Below are 20,020 nucleotides of genomic sequence, written 5' to 3' on the forward strand. Positions count from 1 at the left end.
TGGAGTGGGACCCGGGAATCACAAGCCCAGCACAGCTTGACCAACATGGAAAGCGAGGTCCTGAGAAGTGACCCAACCTGTCCAAGGTCATCTGGTAACTTTGCGTCAGGGACAGGGCTTGAGCCCAGTATCTCCCCTTGTCCGTCTGCCCCTGGACATAAACAAGGGCTTGCCTCAGAGCATTTGTACTGGCCCGCTCCTTTTCTTTTTGTCTTTTCTTTTCTTCTCTTCCCTTTTTCTTTCTTTCTTTTTCTTTCTTTCTTTCTTTTTCTTTCTTTCTTTTTTTCTCTTTCTTTCTTTCTTTCTTTCTTTCTTTTTCTTTCTTCTTTCTGCTTTCCTTCTTTCTTTCTTTCCTTCCTTCCTTCTTTTCATTTCTCTTTCTTTAAGATTTTATATGTCTATTTGAGAGAGAGGCAGAGAGAGAGCATGCACATACCACGAGCAGGGGGAGGGGCAGAAGGACAAGCAGACTCCATGCTGAGTGGGAGCCCCGCCCAGGACTCCATCCCAGGACTCTGAGATCGTGACCTGAGCCGAAGTCAGTCGCTTAACAGACTCAGCCACCCTAGCCAGCTACTTTTCCAAAATATCCTTGCACCAAATCCCTCCATGGGTGGCTCATTCTCTCTTTCAGATCTCGGCTCAAGACCTTCTCCTAGAGAGACTGACAACCCTACCAAAGCTGCAGTGTTTAGGTCCTGTTTATTGTTTCTAGTCGGGGAGCTCCCCGGGGGCATGGATCTAGCACGGAGTCTGGCCCATGGCTGGTGGAGCTCAATTCACAGTGCTCGCAGGGGAGGGATCTGAGCACCTAGGCAACCCAGACCAACCAGGCCTGGCTCTGGCTGTGGGCGAGACCTCGGGGTTACACTCAGGGCCAGGGGGTGGAAGGAGGCAGGGAAGGCCAGCCCAGGCCCTGCCAGCCCGTGTGCCCAGCTCCTCCCCGCCTGCGCACGCGCTCCTACTCTGGGCGGGTGGCCTTGGAGACAGAAGCATTTAGAGGGAGGAGAGAGGGAAAGCACAGGTCATCCATCAGCCGGGAGACGTGGAGAGCCTGGTAAATCAGGAAGGCTGTCTGAGGCCCCTTTGCCAACTGTCTGCCTGCGCTCAGGGCGTCTGGGAGCTGGGGACGGGGTGGGGGGGGAGGCAGGCTGAGGGGCTGCTATAGCTCAGTCGCCCCCACGGGGACTGAGGACAGCCAAGACCACCCCAGGCCTGGTTGAGGAAGGAGGACCAAGGCAATGCTCCAGGCCCTGCCCTCCCCCGCCCCTCACCCCCTCACGCGCTTCAGTCTGTAGTCCCAGAGGCGGCTCCTTACCCTCTACCAGCCCTCACCCCAGCCCGCAAGGCAGGCTATTATCTTGTTTTAACTATTTTGAATTTCAATGCATAAGAGTATAGAGATTAACATAACAAACCCAAAAGCATTCTCAACAAAAAGAACATTTTCATCTTTTTTTTTTTTTTGAGAGGGTTTCTAACTTAAAAAAAGTGAACTATAACCTTGAAAATTGCCTAAAGCATGATGCATAATCACATTTCAGCCCTGGAGTCGAGAAATGAGCCTCCAGAGCGGGTCCTTCACTTGCTCGCGTCCCCTGTCCCTTTGTGCTCTGGTTTCTGTGACACCGTGGCCTGGATTCCCTGGGTTTTTAAAAATATCAATACCATAAAATATCACAGATAAAACTTTCCCTTCCTGGGTCCCATGCCTACCCCCCCAGGGGGAGGCAAGCATAATTATGCAGCTGGTGTGGAGCCCCCCACACCCGCCTTTGATATTTTTACTACGCATATTTATATTAGAGAAGTATTGTTTTATACAGTTTAACACTTCTCACAGATGGCACTGATACTGCATGTATTATTTTGCAACTCGACTCTGAATGTTTTATGGAAAAAAACCCAGCTTTATGGGGGTATAATTTATATACTATAAAACTTACCCGTTTTAAGTGTAGTACTTAATGATTTTTAGCAAATTTACAGGGTGGCACAACCATCAGCACAATCCAATTTTAGAACCGTTCCATCCCCCCGAGAAGTCTAAATGCTTGTTTTTCCTTTTTTTCTAAAAAAAATTTTGAAGAGCTGCCATCATAAAGCTCCCACTGTGTACCCCACACCAGTCTGAGAGCGCCCCGCCCCTCGCTCACTCAGCCCTCACAGCCCCCGCAAGCGACAGTGACCCAGGGCACAGAGAGGGTGAGAAACCGCCTGGTAGGCGGACGCTCGAATCCCACGGATGGGACACTGAGGCTAGGATTCAGACGCAGATCTGCATGACTCCCAGGTCCCCGACCCTCTTCTAGACCCGTCGGCAGCTTGCCTTTTTTTTATTACTGGAAAGGGAGAAAGGGAGAAGGAAGGGGAGAACAGGCGGAAAAGGAGAGAGGTCAGAACCATTGTTTAAATTCCTCTGTGCTCTTGCCTATAACCACAGACACACGTACATACCTGCGTCTGTGTGTGCACTCCTGCACTTGTACAGGTGACCACATGTGTACACATGTGTGTGTGCACATCTGCACACGCCCGTGCAGATGCAGACATCCATGCTCACATGCACGCGCGACCACACTAGCACCCCTGACCAGAGTCGGTGTTCAGAGATGCTCTGGTGCTCAGAGGGAAAAGAACGTCAGTGTGTGTGTGTGTGTGTGCACGCGCACACGCGCGTGCGCATGTGCTTGCACTGGGAGTGGGGGTTTCAACCCTACCACTGTTCCGACAGCCCCCTCTTTGCTTGGGTGCCTGCTGAGGACCTTTGCTAAATAAAGCTTCGGCGCCTGGGAAACGGAGCTGGGTATGATCTCTGGAGACTTCGCTGAGCTTCTGGAGCCATAGGGCCAGCCCAGCCTTGTGTTGCCAGGGGTCCAATCCACGGAGTCTCTGCTCCCTGGTCTGGAATGCTCCCTGTTCCCCAAAGATCACTCCTGTCCCTGGACCCATTTGAACATACACAGACCCGCATGGAGCTGTGGGAGCCCCGTTTGAAAAGAACCAGCAAACACTGAGGGAGCAAGCACTGGATGTACATAGCCTCATCACGGGCCCACGAGGTGTGCATGGTCACGGCTGCCATTTTATTTTATTTTATTTATTTTTTTAAGATTTTTATTTATTTATTTGACAGACAGAGATCACAGTAGGCAGAGAGAAAGGAGGAAGCAGGCTCCCCGCTGAGCAGAGAGCCCGATGTGGGGCTCAATCCCAGGACCCTGAGATCATGACCTGAGCCGAAGGCAGAGGCTTTAACCCACTGAGCCATCCAGGTGCCCCATGGCTGCCATTTTAGATGGAAAACTGAGGCACATGGGTCTTCCGCAGGATCCTACGACTAACAGAAAGTGGTGAGCTCAGGATGCAAAGCCAAGCTGTGTGTCTGCTCCGAGAGGCCTGGAAATACCCGGCCCACCCATGCAACAGCACAGGAGCTGCCCTGGACACAGACCTAGGAGTGCTGGCGTCCGGCTCCCAAGTCTTGATCCTGCCTGGGGTTTGCAAAAGCTGGTCAGCTGACATGTTCGTGAAGCAGGTTTTCTGTGGCCATGGCAAAAGAAGAAAAGCAGAGGACCACATAGTAAGTTGTTGTTGTTACAAAATTAAATCCACTTCATTTGAGAAAGATGGCTTTTTTCTTGATTCTTTTTCTTTTCTTTTTTTTTTTTTAAGATTTTATTTATTTGACAGAGAGGGAGATCACACGTAGGCAGAGAGAGAGGGGGAAGCAGGCTCCCTGCTGAGCAGAGAGCCCAATGCAGGGCTCTATCCCAGGACCCTGAGAACACGACCTAAGCCGAAGGCAGTGGTTTAACCCACTGAGCCACCCAGGCGCCCCTTTTTCCTTTCTTTTCTGAAATGAGAGTGATCTTGTATGGCGGCTATGATTTTATATTCTTACTTGGCAAGATAAAAATATGGGCAGCTGCATGCCAACCCCCAATTCCGGGGGAGATTTTTCTTGCTTGTGGCCCCCCTAAAGTTCAGGCCTGTTTGGGGTGCCCCCCACTTGGCATGCCTCATCCTGCAACTGGGACTTCATTTCTCTCTGTCCTCTCCAGTTTCATATCTGTTTGCGCCAAAACAACCTAGCCAAGGAAAGGCAATCCAGGATGTTTGGAATTTTTGTGTTACCAGCTCAGACTCTGGATCGAGTTAACAACAAAATGGACGGAAATTCTTTTTCTCCTTCAGCAGTCAGATTTCAAGGCAACCTCAACCCCGGGAACTCAGCCAGCTCTGGGGAAGTGAAGGAATCAAAGGCCTCTGAACATTAAAAAAATAAATAAAATAAATGTCTTTAGAACAGAGCTGGGTTCAGAGCCCAAGCTTTGGCCTCACTGCAAATTAAGAACAATGATTTGGTAAAGCTTATTTATCTCCCTTGTGGCAGCCCCAGGGCATTGGGCAGCGGTTTCCAAAGGCAGCTGGGAGGACTGTGGGGGGCTTGCCGAGTTAACAAGGGCATTCAGGGGGAAGGCCGCCACCCCAAGGGCCCAGGGTCATTGAGCGTGGGGACGGAGAGGTCTCCTTTCCGCAGCACCCTGAGTAGCCAAGCAAAACTGACCAGACACTCCTTTTTTTTTTTTTTTTTAAAGATTTTATTTATTTATTTATTTGTCAGAGACAGAGGGAGAGAGAGTGAGCGAGCACAGGCAGACAGAGAGGCAGGCGGAGGCAGAGGGAGAAGCAGGCTCCCCGCCGAGCAAGGAGCCCGATGTGGGACTCGATCCCAGGATGCTGGGATCATGACCTGAGCCGAAGGCAGCCGCTCAACCAACTGAGCCACCCAGGCGTCCCTGACCAGACACTTCTATGTTGATCTGGAGAAAAAGGTGCTCCTACTACGTATCGGGATGATTTTCCTAAAACTGGCAAAAAGCAATCATAAAACCCAAACAAGACTGGAACTGACAAGGGAAAGGATGCACTCTGGTTATGTGGAAGCTTCAGAGAGGGTGGAGAGCACCACAGGGAGCGTGCCTCGGCTGGTGGGAAGCAGGGGTCGATCTGAGCAAACCCTCCCCTCTCCCCTCCCAAATTACAGTGTTGGGCAGGGGCAGGAGCTTCCATCTGGGAGCTGGCCCTTGGGGCGGGCCTGGCACCCCAGGATTGTAGATCCAATTGCATTTGCTGTCCTCCCCTCCCAGAGCTTGCCCCCAGAGCTCGGTAGCTATTCTGGGCCCCCTCTGATCCTGGGAGGTGGGTGTAGCCAGAAAGAGTGGGTAAGTCAGGACATTTACTGCCTTTACATGAATGAGGCCATGTTTGAAGCATGTGCCATACCCTATTTCATGTAATCCTCACGGTTATTCTCTCCAGAAGACTGTCAGAGAGGTTAAGTTATCTGCCTAAGATCACACAGCCAGCTAGCACCAGAGTTAAGAAAAGGATACAGCTTCGCCTCTCTCCAGGGCCTGGGCTTTCTGCCCTTGACTCCCCAACCTCTTCAGCCAGCTGGTGGCAGGTTCTGCTGCTTGGGGCTTCCAGGGAGGACACGCCTGCTTGGGGGCAGCTGTGTGCCCGGCCTGGGGTTGACCTCACATTCTCTCTCACTCCCCAGGGCCGTACTAACAGCAGAAAGGAGAATGCTTTCATTTCTCTCTCCCCAGATACCAGCTCTGACACCTCCAATTTCTACTGTGATCACAGTGTTTTCTGAGTCAAGCAGGGTATAAGGAAAATCGCTCTTTCCCTGGAATAATTTATCATCTTGTTATTTCCATTAGCTGACTCTGTTTGAGCCTATTCTGTGCTGAGCTGTTTGAATTCTCAGCTTGGAAATCCCTGGGCTGGGCGGGAAATGCCGCTTCCTGTGCTCTCCCATGCTCGGAGGGGATGAAGGAGGTACTGCCTTCAGATGGGGGACAGGGCTGAGTTTACAAACCGGGGCAGGAAGCGGGGGTGTTCTGGTTTCTTCTGACTCCACAGGTGTGTGGTGGAGTTCCGCAGGGGTGGCAGAGACCTTCTGGGATCCACAGCTGGGGGTGCCTAGGAAGGCCAAGGCCCTGGCAGGAATGGGTATGGTTCTAGAAAATGAGACCGTGGCCCTGGACCAGGGTGCAGAGTGAGGCTGCTTGAGGCTGCTGGTTGCAGTTTTGCACAAGGTGAGGGTCCTCAGGAGACCATGGTCATGAGCACACAGCTTAAGAGCTGGGGCCTCCCCTGCACACGCTCGCTCTGCCCCCTGCTGGCAGGTTATCGCGTGTAAATTGCTTACCCTCTCCCGGCCTCAGTTTTTTCATCTGCGGAGTGGGAGGAATAATGTTGCCCTCCCAGTGATGTGAGGATGAACGGACGGAAGTGTCTGAAGAGTTTAGTCTCGCTGCGTCGCCGCCAGCCGGGGCACGTGTCACCTAGATGCCCGCTGTTTACGGAGATGGGCTCTTCCCAGTTGGCCTGGGAACTTCGCTGGTTTGGGCACTTCTGGGAAGCCCCTCAGTTGTGGAGACGCTGGCTGGGCTCTCCACACTCCTCAGATCTAGGGCGGGAGCCCTCAGAGTCCACCCCAGTGCCCTGGGGGAGGCCAGAGCCTTTGCCAGGGGCCCGGTACCATCCTGAGCGTCAGCTTGCTCGACTCTGAGATCTTACTTTGGCTGAGTTAACTCCCTGGTCGGGGGCGGACTTGAGTTTCCATACTCTAACTTTTGAACCACAGGAAGATGTAAAATTCAGACCCTTCTTTACCCAAATCCATCTGCATAAGGATCTGGGCAGGCAGGTGACCCTGGGGACGGTCAGGGTGGGGTGAGGAGTCGCTTCCTTCCCTGTGGTGCCAACGGCACCCAACGGGACATGGCAGCCTATGCTTCAGCCACCCCAAGGGGGCACGTGGCCACACGGGGGGCGGTGGGGGCTGTCGTCAGGGATGCCCATCTCTCCGGTTTCAGTCTCTCACCTCTCTCCCTTCTTCACTTCTGGCATCTTTTGTGTGGCCTTGGTCCCCTGGTGAAGTGTGGTCTTGCGATCATCTGTGATCAGCCTTTGAGAGTATTTTCCTAAACAAAGACAGTTCCTCTCCAGGAGGACTCGTGGGGCCACATGCCCAGATATTAGCAGCTGTGCTTCGCAGGGACCGGGGCTGAGTCATCTGTTTAGACTTGGAAAGCCCTAAGCATCGGGAAAGGCCACGTTTGGGCTCTGTTCCATTGCTCCCTGCCTCCCTCCCTCCATCCACCCTGTCTGCCCACTCACCCACCTGCAACATCCCTTGACAGCTAACCTAAGATGAACGAGACGAGGCCTCTGCTTTGATGGAGCCTGTGGGGTGGACAGACTTGGGAGCCCAGCCCTGCCCCACCCCATCTGGAGGTAGAACCCAGGCTCTGCACGGGGGGCAGGATGACAACACCTAGCCTTCTGTTCCCTTTCCCTCATAAAGCGTGAGCCTGGACAGAGAGGTGGAGCGATGGCAGTCAGAAGGGAGGGAAGGAGGGAGGGAAAGGATTCACTTGTTAGCGGCTCAGCAGGTACAGCCAGACTTAAAATGTCCCCAAAGAGTGTCTGCTGAGAGGCAAGGGGTGAGCACGCTGAATTGTTTCTCCAGTAATTGGCACTGAGGAAGCTGCCGGCATCCCGGGGTCTGCTCAGAGTTCGCCTGTCTGGCTGAAGACTAGGGGGCCAGCTTGTCCGGGGCTCCTAGGGCTCTTCCAGCTCCCATCCACCTCCCCTCCCCATCTCCGCAGTACTGAGCAAGGCCAGTGCTGGGCTTTCCTTTGGTCTCATCCCTCCCCTGCGCAGAAGAGCCTTTGCTGGTCTGCTGGCACCGTGGATGAGCGATTTGAACCAACCGGTCACGCAGTTTGTAAACAGACGCATCTTTCTGTGTCTGTGTGCACTAGTGTGTACGTGTGTGCACGTGTGTGGGTGTTTGGTGTCTATCTCCCCTGGCAAGGGTTTCTGGCTGGTACCTGGGGCATCTCTCCTGCAGCTGGGCCCTCCACCTGGTAGCCTCATGCTGGAGGCTTCTCCTCCCGCCCAAGAGGCAGGGTGCTTGCGTGGGCAGCCTGGGGTGGGTGATCCAGACAGATCAGTTTCTAGCCATCTCAGCCTTCTGCCTGCTATGAATGAAGCAGAGAACAGGTCAAAGGGGAGCCCCTATGTTGGCAGTACGGATGGGCACAGGTCCCAAACTGCCCCCTGGGACTTCCTGTGTCCCCACCCCCAACTCAGAGAGCTCTGGGGGTCACAATTAGAAAACTCTCTATTTAGGGACGCCTGGGCGGCGCAGTGGGTTAAAGCCTCTGCCTTCGGCTCAGGTCATGATCCCAGGGTCCTGGGATCGAGCCCCGCATCAGGCACTCTGCTCAGCGGGGAGCCTGCTTCCTCCTCTCTCTGCCTGCTTGTGATCTCTATCAAATAAATAAAATCTTAAAAAAATCTTAAAAAAAAAAAAAAGAAAACTCTCTATTTAGTTCCTTTCCGCCATCTCATAGATGGGGAGTGACAAAGACAGGGTGGAGAGTTTAAGGACTCTCTTCATCAGGTCTTGACAGAGGATCTGGCCGTCCTTACAGAGTGTGCTCCCAGTAGGAACATTCAGGACTGGCCAGGACCAGCCACATAATATACAGGGCCCAGTGCAGAATGAGAATATGGGCCCTTGTTCAAAATTATTGAGAATTTCAAGGGGGCGACTGGGTGGCTCAGTGTTTGGGAGAGGGTGGGGCAGAGGCAGAGGGAGAAGCAGACTCCCCACTGAGCAGGGAGCCCAATGAGGGGTTGAACCCAGGACCCAGGGTTCATGACCTGAGCTGAAGGCAAATGCTTGAACGGCCAAGTTGCCCAGGCACTCTGCCCTTATGTTCTTACATCATCGGAGCATCTTCTGAAGCACCACGTCTGAATTCTATGGGAGTCATAACTATTAGCAGTGGTAGGAGTTTTATATGTGCTTTCAGGCTTTGAATCTCCACAAGTCCTATGAAGGAAGTACTATCCCATTTTATAGCTGAGAAACTGAGGCACAGAGATGTAACCATAATTTCAGGTACTAAGTGGTGGAGCTGGGATTTGACACAAGGTGTTCGAACTTTATGAGCTCTACACCTGCTATCTCTTTTAGGGACTGCTTGGGTTATCCAGCGTTGGGGACCAATCAGATCATGTCTGTACTCCCTGACATTCTCCACCCGCTGCCATGAAAGCTTCAGCTCCAAAAGTTAATTCATAAGTTTGCCTGTTTGAGACTCAAAAAGCACTTTTGTTAAAAAAAAAGAAAAAAGAAAAAAGAAAGAAAGAAAGAAGAGAAAAGGAAAAAAAAAAAAAAGGATTTCTTGGTTCCCAGACCAGTCCACAAAGAACCCTTGACTCCTGGCAGCTCCCAGGCCCCTTGGGGTCTACATTCCACCTCCACATTCCACCTTCCCACCTAAAGCTGAGGACTTCCAGGTTAACTCAAGAGGAAACTGCTTCAGAGCCTCATCAACCCTGTGACATGCCTCTGGGATACTCAATTGGAGTTTACCTTGGGGACTGTAGGATCAGGTCCCTCCGGGGACTGGGTCTGGCCCCGGCACAGGGGTCTGGTGGGGGCTGAGTCTGGGGGCTTGTGCTGCATCAGGTCTGAGAGGTTTAAGGGGAAGTCCTTCTACCGAGGGGTAGCTTACAGCCAGGAAACAGGACAAACAGCCCTTACAGGCCAGGATCTGGATATAGAAACCTCCTGGGCTGTGTTTTCTCTGCCCTGCAGGTCCTTGTTGCTCCCTCTCCCTCACCTGTTATGGCTCAGGATTCTCACTCCTACCCTGCGGGTTTATCCCGTTTTTTGTTTTTTTTTTTCCTCCTTTAATAAGAGCTCAGTGTTAGAAATGCGATAGAGGGGTGCCTGGGTGGTTCAGTCATTAAGTGTCTGCCTTTGGCTCAGGTGGTGATCGTAGGGTCCTGGGATCCAGCCACGCATCGAGCTCCCTGCTCAGCGGGGAGCCTGGTTCTCCCTCTCCCACCCCCCCTGCTTGTGTTCCCTCTCTTGCTGTGTCTCTCCCTCTGTCAAATAACTAGAATCTTAAAAAAAAAAAAAAAAAGAAAAGAAGAAATGTGATATAGTATATTGTGGAAATAAGAACAAATGTCCTTCAAGGTTTATAAAATAGGGCAGAACCCCCACGCCTCCTCGCTCCCACTCTAGGCAACCATTCGAACCCCTAACCATTCTGCTGGTATTCACTTTTGTACCAAAATTCAATTCGGTATCAAATTTGATTTCTTGATTTTTCGGTATTACATATTATATAACACAATATAAAATATCATACCATATACATGCTCCCCAACACACATATGCTTCTTACCCTTCTGTATATCCTTATACACTGCCTCTGTGCTCATGCTCCAATCTTGGCCTCTAGCCCAGCCACACAGCCACTATCATCATCCTGGGGTCTCTCTCTGCCCCTCTCCTGTGTTGGATCTCCAGTTTTCAGTCCCCGCTATCCTCTTTCCTGGTTTTCTCCCTTGTCTGGCTGGAGCACATCCTTTAGCTGCCTGAGAAAGAATGTATGGGAGGTCAATTATTTAAAAATCTCACATTTCTGAAAATATCTTCATTCTACCATCAGTGAGATTTGGGTGGGTACAAATCTAGATTAGAAAACGTTTCCTATCAGAATTCAGAAGATAATACTTCAAAATCTGCTTTGAGAGGGGCGCCTGGGTGGCTCAGTTGGTTGAGCTTCTACCTTCAGTTCAGGTTATGATCCTAGGGTCCTGGGATCGAGTCCCACATTGGGCTCCCTGCTCAGTGGGGAACCTGCTTCTCCCTCTGCCTGCCACTCTCCCCTGCTTGTGCTCTCTCTCTCTCTGATAAATAAATAAATAAATAAAATCTTAAAAAAAAAAAACAAACCAGGGTGGCTCACCTCGTTAAGCAGCTGCCTTTGGCTCAGGTCATGATCCCAGGGTCCTGAGATCGAGTCCCACATCGGACTTCCTGCTCAATGGACAGCCTGCTTCTCCCTCTACCTCTGCCTGCTGCTCTGCCTACTTGCGCTATCTCTCTGTCAAATAAATAAATAAAATATTTTTAAAAAATCTGGTTTGAGAATTTCAATGCCATTTAAAATCCCTGATCCTTGGTATGTGACTTGTTGCTTTTTTTCTTTTATCCCTTTAGGATTTTTAATCCTGGGATCCTGAAACTTCATGATAAGAAAGCCTGCTATAGTTCCTTACTTTATTTTGAAAGATTTCAGAACTATAAAATAATGCAAATATAACACATAATGAAATACTATGATATAAACATTGTAAAACCATCTATCCATCAATGACGTTAAAACATTACTAACACATTGAAACCCCTCTGTAGCGGGCCCCCTCTTCTTGAGATGTGCCTTGAGATCTGTTGTTTATCCTTCCTGTGCCTTTCTTTATTCTTTCGCTGCATAAAATATATGTTAATATATGTCATTTCACCCCCTTTTAAAATCTCTATATAGATGGTGTCATAAAGTATGTATTTTTCTGCCATCTGTTTCTTTGCTCCTGGTTGCTCGCAAGAGTCATCTGAGAGTACCCACTCATTTCCATCAGGATATTTCATTGTTGGACTACACTGTATCACCGCTTATGTATCTATTCTTCTGTTGACACTACGTAGGTCCTTTCCAATTTTTGGCTAATAAAAAGGTACTGCTCTTGACACTCTGTACTTGTCTCCCGGAGCCCACTCAGAGGAGCTTCTGTAGTGAAATGATTCCCATTTCTGCCAGCACACTGGAGACATGTGTGGTTTATAGAATCCTGATTTCAAGGCTGAGCCCCAAATTGATGAAACTAGAATCTCGGAGAGTGGGGGGAGGTGGGGATGGTGTCTGGTGTGATGGGCTTGTAAAACTCAATGGGTATTCATATTAGCCAGTGGTGATGACTACTGGTCCGCATGGGGGCCACTGGCCCACACGTGTGGTCCTCCAGCCAGTGGCTTGTTAGACAGACACTCACAGATCTGGCCCTGGCCCTGTGAGCGAGAGTCTGTTTCGGGAGACCTCAGGTGATGGAGAGAACGTCTTCAACACTTTTCAACCCCCCCCCCTTTTTTTGTGTGTTTCTTGGTTTGAAATGCGTATCCATTGGAAGTTGGCCTTCTTCATGGGCCTTACCTTTGGGTCGTCCAATTTTCTTGACTTTTTCCTTGTACGCTCACATCTCTTTTTGTGTTTTACTTCCCAGGAGATTCTTCTCTCATCTCCATCCCTTCTAATGCATTTTTATTTATTTTTAAAATTTATTTATTTTTTAAGATATTACTTATTTGAAAGAAAAAGAGAGAGAGAGATCACAAGTAGGCAGAGGGTGGGGTGGGGGGAGGAAGCAGGCTCCCCGCTGAGCAGAGAGCCCGATGTGGGGCTCGATCCTAGGACCCTGAGATCATGACCTGAGCCGAAGGCAGACGCCCAACTGACTGAGCCACCCAGATGCCCCTCTAATGGATTTTTAAATTCTGCTATTATATTTTTAATTTTCAAGAGCCTTGACACTTCCTTTTTATTTCATTTTAACACTTCTTTTTTAAAAAATTACACTCTTGATTTCAGTTCAGGTAATGATCTCAGGGTTATGAGATCGAGCCCCTGGAATTGGCCCCTGGGCTCAGCATGGAGTTGGCTTGAGGATTCTCTTTCCCTTCCCCTAGAGGGGGGACCCTCCCTCTGGCTAGATCTCTCTCTCTCTAAAATAAATAAAAAATAGATCTTTATTAAAAAAAAAAATTCTCCCTCTCCCCTCTGTCCCTCCCCCCACTTGCTTGCTTGCTATCTCACTATAACTAACTTTCTTTTCCTGTTTCATGGGTGAGTATCCTCGGAGGATTGTTCCCTGACCCCTTTCTCCTAGGTATTGGAATCTCTATTTCTGGTTTGTTGGTTTTGGTCAACTGTTGGCACCTCTGCCTGTTCCAGCTGAGGGCCACACAGCCAAGCTACTAGAAACTGTACATGTGGGCAGGGCTTGCGTACAAGGGGCCTCATGGGGATGACTGGGCAGAGAAGGGGAATTGCCAACATTAGGATCGGTCAACGTTTTCAGTTCATTCCCCAGTGACAGGCTGAATAACATCTTGCCTTGGGGGCAGGTGGATGGAGAAGCCAGCTGTTAGTGGGGAAGGGGCTGGAGAGTCTCTCCATTAACCACTGCCTCACTCCAGTCTTTGGCTGGGCTTGGGGTCCCCAGTCCCAAATCCTTCTAGTGCACCCTTGGCCAGCAGTAAACCTGGGGCTTCTAGGGTCTACCAGGGTCAGGAAAGGGCCACGTGGGCTATGAGAAGGGACTTGGGGATCTAACGTCTTCCCAACAATACTATTTTCATACCCATCCTAACTTTCACCTTAGGGACACCTGGCCTCTCCGAGTTCTGAGAATTTGGCAGATTCTGCAAAGCAAATGAGCTTGTTCATGGCTGGCTTTCTCCCTTGGAGACATTTTGGGGAGCTGGGGAAGCTGACAGTGTATCTTCCATCTCCCAAAGTTCCCAGACCTCTCCTCTCTGTTTCCATCCCTCTCCTCTCCTTTACGGCTTTGTAATTTATGCCACTTCATTCCTTTAGGTCGTCCTGGTGGAGCTTGGGGGTAAGAAGAAATAAAAATGTGTTCAGTCTGCTCTATTGAACCACAAGTCCCTGTCCATTTTACAAGCATTTTCACATCTGTGCACAGAAGTTCTTACAACTCTAGGGCACCCGGGTGGCTCGGTTGTTCAGCATCTGCCTTTGGCTCGGGTTGTGATCCCAGGGTCCTAGGATCGAGTCCCGCATCGGGCTCCCTGCTCAGCGGGGAATCTGCTTTTCCCTCTCCCACTCCCTCTGCTTGTGTTCCCTCTCTCACTGTGTGTGTGTCTCTGTCAAATAAATAAATAAAAGCTTTAAAAAAAAGTTCATACAACTCATTTTGATTATTTGTATGTATACTTAAATTTTTTTTCTAAGCAGAAATGGCCTTGTTTTTCCATTCAACATGAGGGTTGTGAGTTCTACCACACAGAGATCGAGCTCATTCTTTTCACTGCGAGCAACACGCTACATCTTTTCCAACCATTTCTCTATCGATGCATCTCAGAAACACAAGTGACTGTGGTCTTTGGGGCAACACACTGGCTCAATGCAAATTCTAATCTTTATTGTTACAAATTTTGAAGCATAACTTGTCACAGGGAAATAGTCTGTCTTTTTACCATTTGCCAGCGGCAAGGGCAAAAAAGCTAACGGTGGGGCCCTGAGAGCCCGGAGAGAAGGCCCTTCAAGGAACAGGAGTACGGGGCAGTGGGAGAGTGGCCGGATGGAGAGATGAGGATACCAACACACACACACACACACACACACACACACACATTCTCTCTCTCTCAAGCTCTGTCTTCAGGGAAGGGTTTTCCAGAAGCATTTGCTCACTGTCTGAATTATTTTTCATGCTTAGGGGAGACTTGTACCCCAGCTGGGGATGCAGCTGAAGACTGCTCTTCAATGAGGGAATTCACCATACCCCCAGAGCCCTTCCAGGCTCCACGAGCTGGAGAGAGGCTGAGCAGAACCTGGGAAGGCCATCAGAGGGGTCCCCAGAAACCCACGCAAGGGCCAGCACTCGACAGCAGCTCCTGAGCCAATCTTGAGCCAAGGGAGGGTGCTGCTCCTGCTTCCAGAGCCCTCGGGAGGCGGAAGGGTGGGCAAGCTTCTCACCCTGCACCCTCTAGGACCCACTGCTCATCTCTAGGGCCCAAGCTCAGCTTTGAAGGGCAATGTTCAGGACTGGGTTCTCCTTCCATTAATAAGAGAAAGCCCAGCCCAGTGCATGCTGCAGTGCATATGGGAGGGCCCCATAAGGCCGGTCTGCAGGCCCTTCCGGCCCACCCCAAGACAAGACCAAACTTAAAATGAATATGGAGGTAGACGGGGAGGGTGCAAGGGAAGGGCAATAAATAAAGGTCAGGGCTGAGTGGGATGGCTGTGGTGAGGGGAGGGAGGAGGGCTCCCAGGGAAAAAGGGGGCAGAAAGGCACTGAGTGGAGGAGACTCAGCCCCCCAAACACTGGTTGGTTGAGTCGGAGGTCACGTCCAACAGCTGAGGGCTGCAGGCTGCTCACCAGACCCTCCCAGCTTGCTTTCTCTCTCGAACTCCTCCACTGCAAAGTCTGCTCCGTGCACCAAACAGGTCTCTGCTGGGGCAGGCAGGCGGGGCCTTGGGAGGTCGTGTCAGCAACGGGGAATTGCCCAGGCAGGCCTTTTGCCTTTAGGGGAGAGGAAAAAAAAGGCCACTATAGAGTGAGCAGAGGCCGGATCCCTCCCCAGCAACAGCCTGAACTTTGGGAATGGCGTGGTAATACAAAACTTACCCCAGCTTGTTCTGCAAGCCCTGGGGCCCCTTCTATGCCCTGGGTCACACAGATAGCCTTACTAGCTATCTGCTGAAGACCTACTTAGAGGACACACTCCATGAGAATGTTGCATTTCTCCCATCCACCCCCAGCCCCACGAGGAACACAGCATGGTCCCCACATTAGCAATAATGGAATTGGGTGCAGAGAGATCAAATATTAGGTTGAATCATATCGATGCCAACATCTGACTATTTTTGATCTATAAAGAGGCAATTTCAAATGGCTGAATCTGATGGTTTGCCCAGGTTCACGTGTCTGTGGGTGGCACGGCTGGGACTAAAACGTGGCTGATTCCAGACTGTCCTCTGCGGGGGATTTCAGGAGAAGGAGGGGAGAGGGTACACTCCACATACACGGCCACGGGGCCTCCCTCTCCAGAGACCTGCTCACCTGTGGCCTCTCTTAAATGCCCTAGACTGTAGCTTCTTGGCACCATCGAGGCAGGAAAAAGGGGAGGAGGGAAGACAGGGAGCGGGTGAGAGCTCCCACAAGGCTTCCTGATGTGGGGGGCGGGTTGCTGCCAGCGCACACAGCCTGTGGGAGAGTCACTACTGGGTGGGGCAGTGGGGAGGTCAGCTGCTGGCTGATGAATGCATGGGCCGCGTGTCCACGGCTCCTGGCCCAGAGGTGCCAAGTCCAGCTGGGGCTTTTTTCTTGAAGGAGACTGGGGGCAGAACCGAGGTCCCTCACACTGCCTGAACCCATTGCATGATGCTCCCAAGTTGCCCGGGTTGGTTCACTGCAGGCAGGAGAGGGGTCTGGTTCACCTCGGATCCCCCCGTGCCTGGCACAGTGCTCAATAAACAGAGAATTGCGAACATCACCTAGCACTGTGGTTTGGGTGGACTGAGTGAGGAAGGAGGACCGTGGGGAAGCAGAAAAGGGAGAGGTGGGTGCGTTAGAAGGAGCAGCTTGGTACTCACCGGGGCTCTTTGGGTCTGGCCAGCCTGAGGTGCCCTGTGGGTCTGCAGAGCTGGTGCCAGTCTCACTGGCCAGGCTGCTCTGGCTCCCGGAGAGGGGGCTGGGCTGGCGGGGGGGCCCCATCTTGGGGGACTCCATGCTGCCACCTGCAAGGGACCATGAACTGAGATGGGAATAATCTCAGCCTGATAAGGAGCTGATCTAAAATCTCAGTTTGGGGGCGTCTGGGTGGCTCAGTTGGTTGAGCGTCTGACTCTTGATCTCAGCTCAGGTCTCAATCTCACAGTCATGAGTTCAAGCCCCATGTTGGGCTCCACGCTGAGCACGGTCTACTTAAAAATAGGTAAAAAAATAAAATCTTCTTGGGGTGCCTGAGTGGCTCAGTGGGTTAAAGCCTCTGCCTTCGGCTCGGGTCGTGATCCCAGGGTCCTGGGATCGAGCCCTGCATTGGGCTCTCTTGCTCAGCAGGGGACCCTGCTTCCTTCTCTCTCTCTGCCTGCCTCTCTGCCTAGTTGTGATTTCTTTCTGTCAAATAAATAAAAAATAAAAATTAAAAAAATCTTAAAAAAAATAAAATAAAATCATCTCATTTGGAACTGTGCTAGATGTCTATGGGATTGTCTGCTCAGAGTCCCTTACCTGCTGCCCCACATGGCTGCCATGTTCTCAGGAGACCCTACCCTCTGACCAGTACTGGCTGGTCCAGGATATACAAAGGTCACTGCATAGGCCTGCAGGTGGGTTCAGCAAGGAACAAGTCACCAGCATGAAAACTAGCAATGATGAGTTTTTCCTGCCTTCACCGATTGAGGGGGAAGGGTGTACATATTCACTAACTCAATGGGATTTTTTTAAAGTTTGTTTGTTTAAGTCGTCTCTACACCAACATGGGGCTTGAACTTGACCCTGAGATCAGGAGTCACATGTTCTATGGCCTGACCCAGCCGGCTGCCCCCCAGTGTTTGTTTTTGGTTTTTTTTAGACTCTATTTATTTATTTGAGAGAGAGAGAGAGAGAGCGCATGAGCAAGAGAGAGCAAGCACACATGTTGGGGGAGGGGCAGTGGGAGAGGGGGAAGCGGGCTCTCTGCTGAGCAGAGAGTCTGATGTGGGACTCGATCCTCAGACTCTGGGATCATGATCTGAGCCGAGGGAAGGCAGAGGCTCAACTGACGAACCCCCCAGGGGCCCCTCAGTGGTATTATTAATTGCTGCCTTTATTAACTAAGTACTCTTCCCTTATGTATAGCTGTTACCTAGTGGCCAAGCAGAGAGCACAGAGGTGAGGCCTGTACTACTCTGTGCTCCATCTCTTCCTACCTACCACACCCCCTTGGTCATGGCTGAGAGCTGGTATGAGGGAGGGTTCAGTGCTCTGTGGAGCGTGGGGGGTGCAGGGGCGTATAAAATCTGCCCCAGAAACCAAGGCTGGCAGGTGAGTGTCCTTCACACTCTTCTAAGTTAGACTCTTGAGACTGAGAGGGCTCAGAGATCGTCTAGTCCAGAAACCAGTGTCGTCTCCTGTGTGGTCTCCACCTACCGGTAATGACCACTTGGAACAGTGTGCTGAGGAGGCTTCTGAGGCCATATCAGGCTCTGTGGGAGAGTCCTGAGATCGACTAGTGATGTCTGCCAGGGGCACAGGAGCGGAAGCGGAAGTGTGCATGCCAGGCATCTGCCAGCTCTGATCCAGCCTGAACTGCCATCCCCATCGGGAATTCCCTCCATATTGGCACTGGCAGATCACCCCACCTTGGTCCCAGGACAACACCCTGAGGCATGTCCTTTCAGTTTGGGACAGTTATTATAAAGCTCTCTGCTTATGCATTAAAATCAGCCTCCCTGAAATGTTTTTCAAATACCCCAGTTTTCTACCATCTGGAGTAACTCTAACTGACCTGGTCCTTTTCCCAGGAAGGCCCTCTGTGGGTTTAAAGGAAACAAAAGTGTGCCCCCAGGTTTTCTCTGCACTAGCCTCCAGGCTCCATTAACTCTCTTTCATATGACAAGGTCTTAGAGGCCAGCTCAGAGAAGTCAAACTCAGAAAACACTTTGGGGACCACATGCTCTGGGAGACAGAGGGCCAAGAGGTAAAGATATGTATTAATCAGGGCCCACCGTGGTTTCACGGCAGAGCCGAGCTAGACCAAGGCACTTTCTACCTGATGTTCACAGCTCTTATCACTCACGAGACAAAAAAATCTCACCCTGGGGATGCTCGCTGGGAGCCTAGGGGGGAATCCAGGTATGCAGGCAGGTGTGCTAGATCTGCCGCCCTCCCTTCACCCCTGCTAATCCATCTGGGTCTCCTCTATGTCCCGCTCTGCAGAGAAGCTAATGCTTAGCTCCTGGTCATCCCAGCCCCACGCCCTCTCCTCCTCCCCTGTCAAGAACAGTTCCGCAGACACCAGCTGGGTGGCCACAGGCCGAGGAAGCAGCCATGCCATCGGCACCATGCGCTTCAGGAACAAGCAGTATCCTTGTTCTGCTTACCTGCTTCCCCGAAGGGCTTGGCACCTGTGGGCTCCCTGACCCCTGTCAGAAGAAGTCTGTCCTCCAGGCTAGAGGCACTGAGATCTGAGTCACTGTCACTGTCACTGGAAACCACTGGAAAGAACAGACACCAGCATGAGAGGTTACCCTTCCTGGTCACTACCAGTAGGCACATCAGGCAGAGGGCCTGGGGCAGGCCTCCCTTCTGCCGGGACAAACTGGCATGGAACCTTGGCTGGTCCTTGTGTTTGGGATACAGAAACAGTGGCCTGGGGAGCGGAATGGCAGGGTACTCCGTTCTGTCAGCCAAAGAGGTGAGTGCTGGTGTGAAGAGGCTGGGCCTCAGGCTTACCCCCCTACAGCTGGCCGTCTCTATAGGTGACCCTGTCCCACTGGCAGACTCGGGAGCCTCTTGCTCTGGTAGGAGCTGATTATCCCCTTGGGTTGCAGGCACAACTGCTCTGAGATGTGCACCTGGCCACACTCAGGGTGTAAGGCCACGCCCCTCTACCTTGTGCTGAGGCTGTGTTACAGGTACAAAATATCCGGTCCTCGCCAACCCTTATAGAGCACTCCAGGCACTTGACATCTGCTAGCTCGCTCAAGCTTCTGGACAACCCCGAACACGGGGCTTGCAGGTGAGGAAGCCAAGGCACTTGCCCAAGGTGCTAAGTGGGAGAGCTAGGGTCACTCCCTGGCAGATTGGCTCTACCCCTCTGTGTCTGCAACCAGTCTGATTTTACTGGGAGAAATGAACTGGGAGCTGGCAGGCCTGGGCACTTGTCCCAGTTCGTCCAGGAATGTACAGTGGGGTCTTGTGAACACAGACGGGAGCCAGGCCGATGGGGCTGGAGTCCCAGGAGAGGGGAGGAGAGGGAGCTCTCCCGGCAAACACCTGCTATGGTAGAAACCTTCTTTTGTGGACTACATGGCACCACATTTGGCCAGTGGATCAACAGTGGGAGTCATAATACCGGATATATTCATAGATTAAACATTCTATTTTAATTTTAAGCATAGAAATGTATACCCATTCACCCATCTTTTGATGGAGGAGTTGGGGGCTGCTTTGAGATCGGTCCCACATGGTCTTTTGTGTCTAAGCTGTGTCTGTATGGCGGTGTCTGTTCTCCCCAGGCACGGGGTCTCTACACTGGAGCACAGCTTAGAGACATTAGCAAAGCAGGATGAGTGCAGGATCCTTCTCTGCTTTTCCATTTCTTTCTCCTGCTTTTTACAGTTGT

The 20,020-nt window shown here is 51.3% G+C and overlaps 1 protein-coding gene across 5 annotated transcripts in view; it reads right to left on the reverse strand.

The window, feature by feature from the left end:
- Nucleotides 1-15,050: 15,050 nt before the first annotated feature.
- RPH3AL (rabphilin 3A like (without C2 domains)) overlaps nt 15,051-20,020 on the reverse strand; it is a 138,234-nt gene continuing 133,264 nt past the window's right edge. For all 5 annotated transcript variants that reach the window (XM_032849363.1, XM_032849358.1, XM_032849359.1 and 2 more), the window contains 3 exons: nt 18,777-18,890; nt 16,287-16,430; nt 15,051-15,213 (listed from right to left, as the gene is read on the reverse strand). In XM_032849363.1, coding sequence (XP_032705254.1) covers nt 15,179-15,213; nt 16,287-16,430; nt 18,777-18,890 — 293 coding nt within the window. In that variant the 3' untranslated portion in view covers nt 15,051-15,178. The remainder of the gene's footprint in view (nt 15,214-16,286; nt 16,431-18,776; nt 18,891-20,020) is intronic.

Source organism: Lontra canadensis, unplaced genomic scaffold, assembly GCF_010015895.1.
Source record: "Lontra canadensis isolate GAN:19392208 unplaced genomic scaffold, GSC_riverotter_1.0 scaffold225, whole genome shotgun sequence".
NCBI lineage: Eukaryota > Metazoa > Chordata > Mammalia > Carnivora > Mustelidae > Lontra > Lontra canadensis.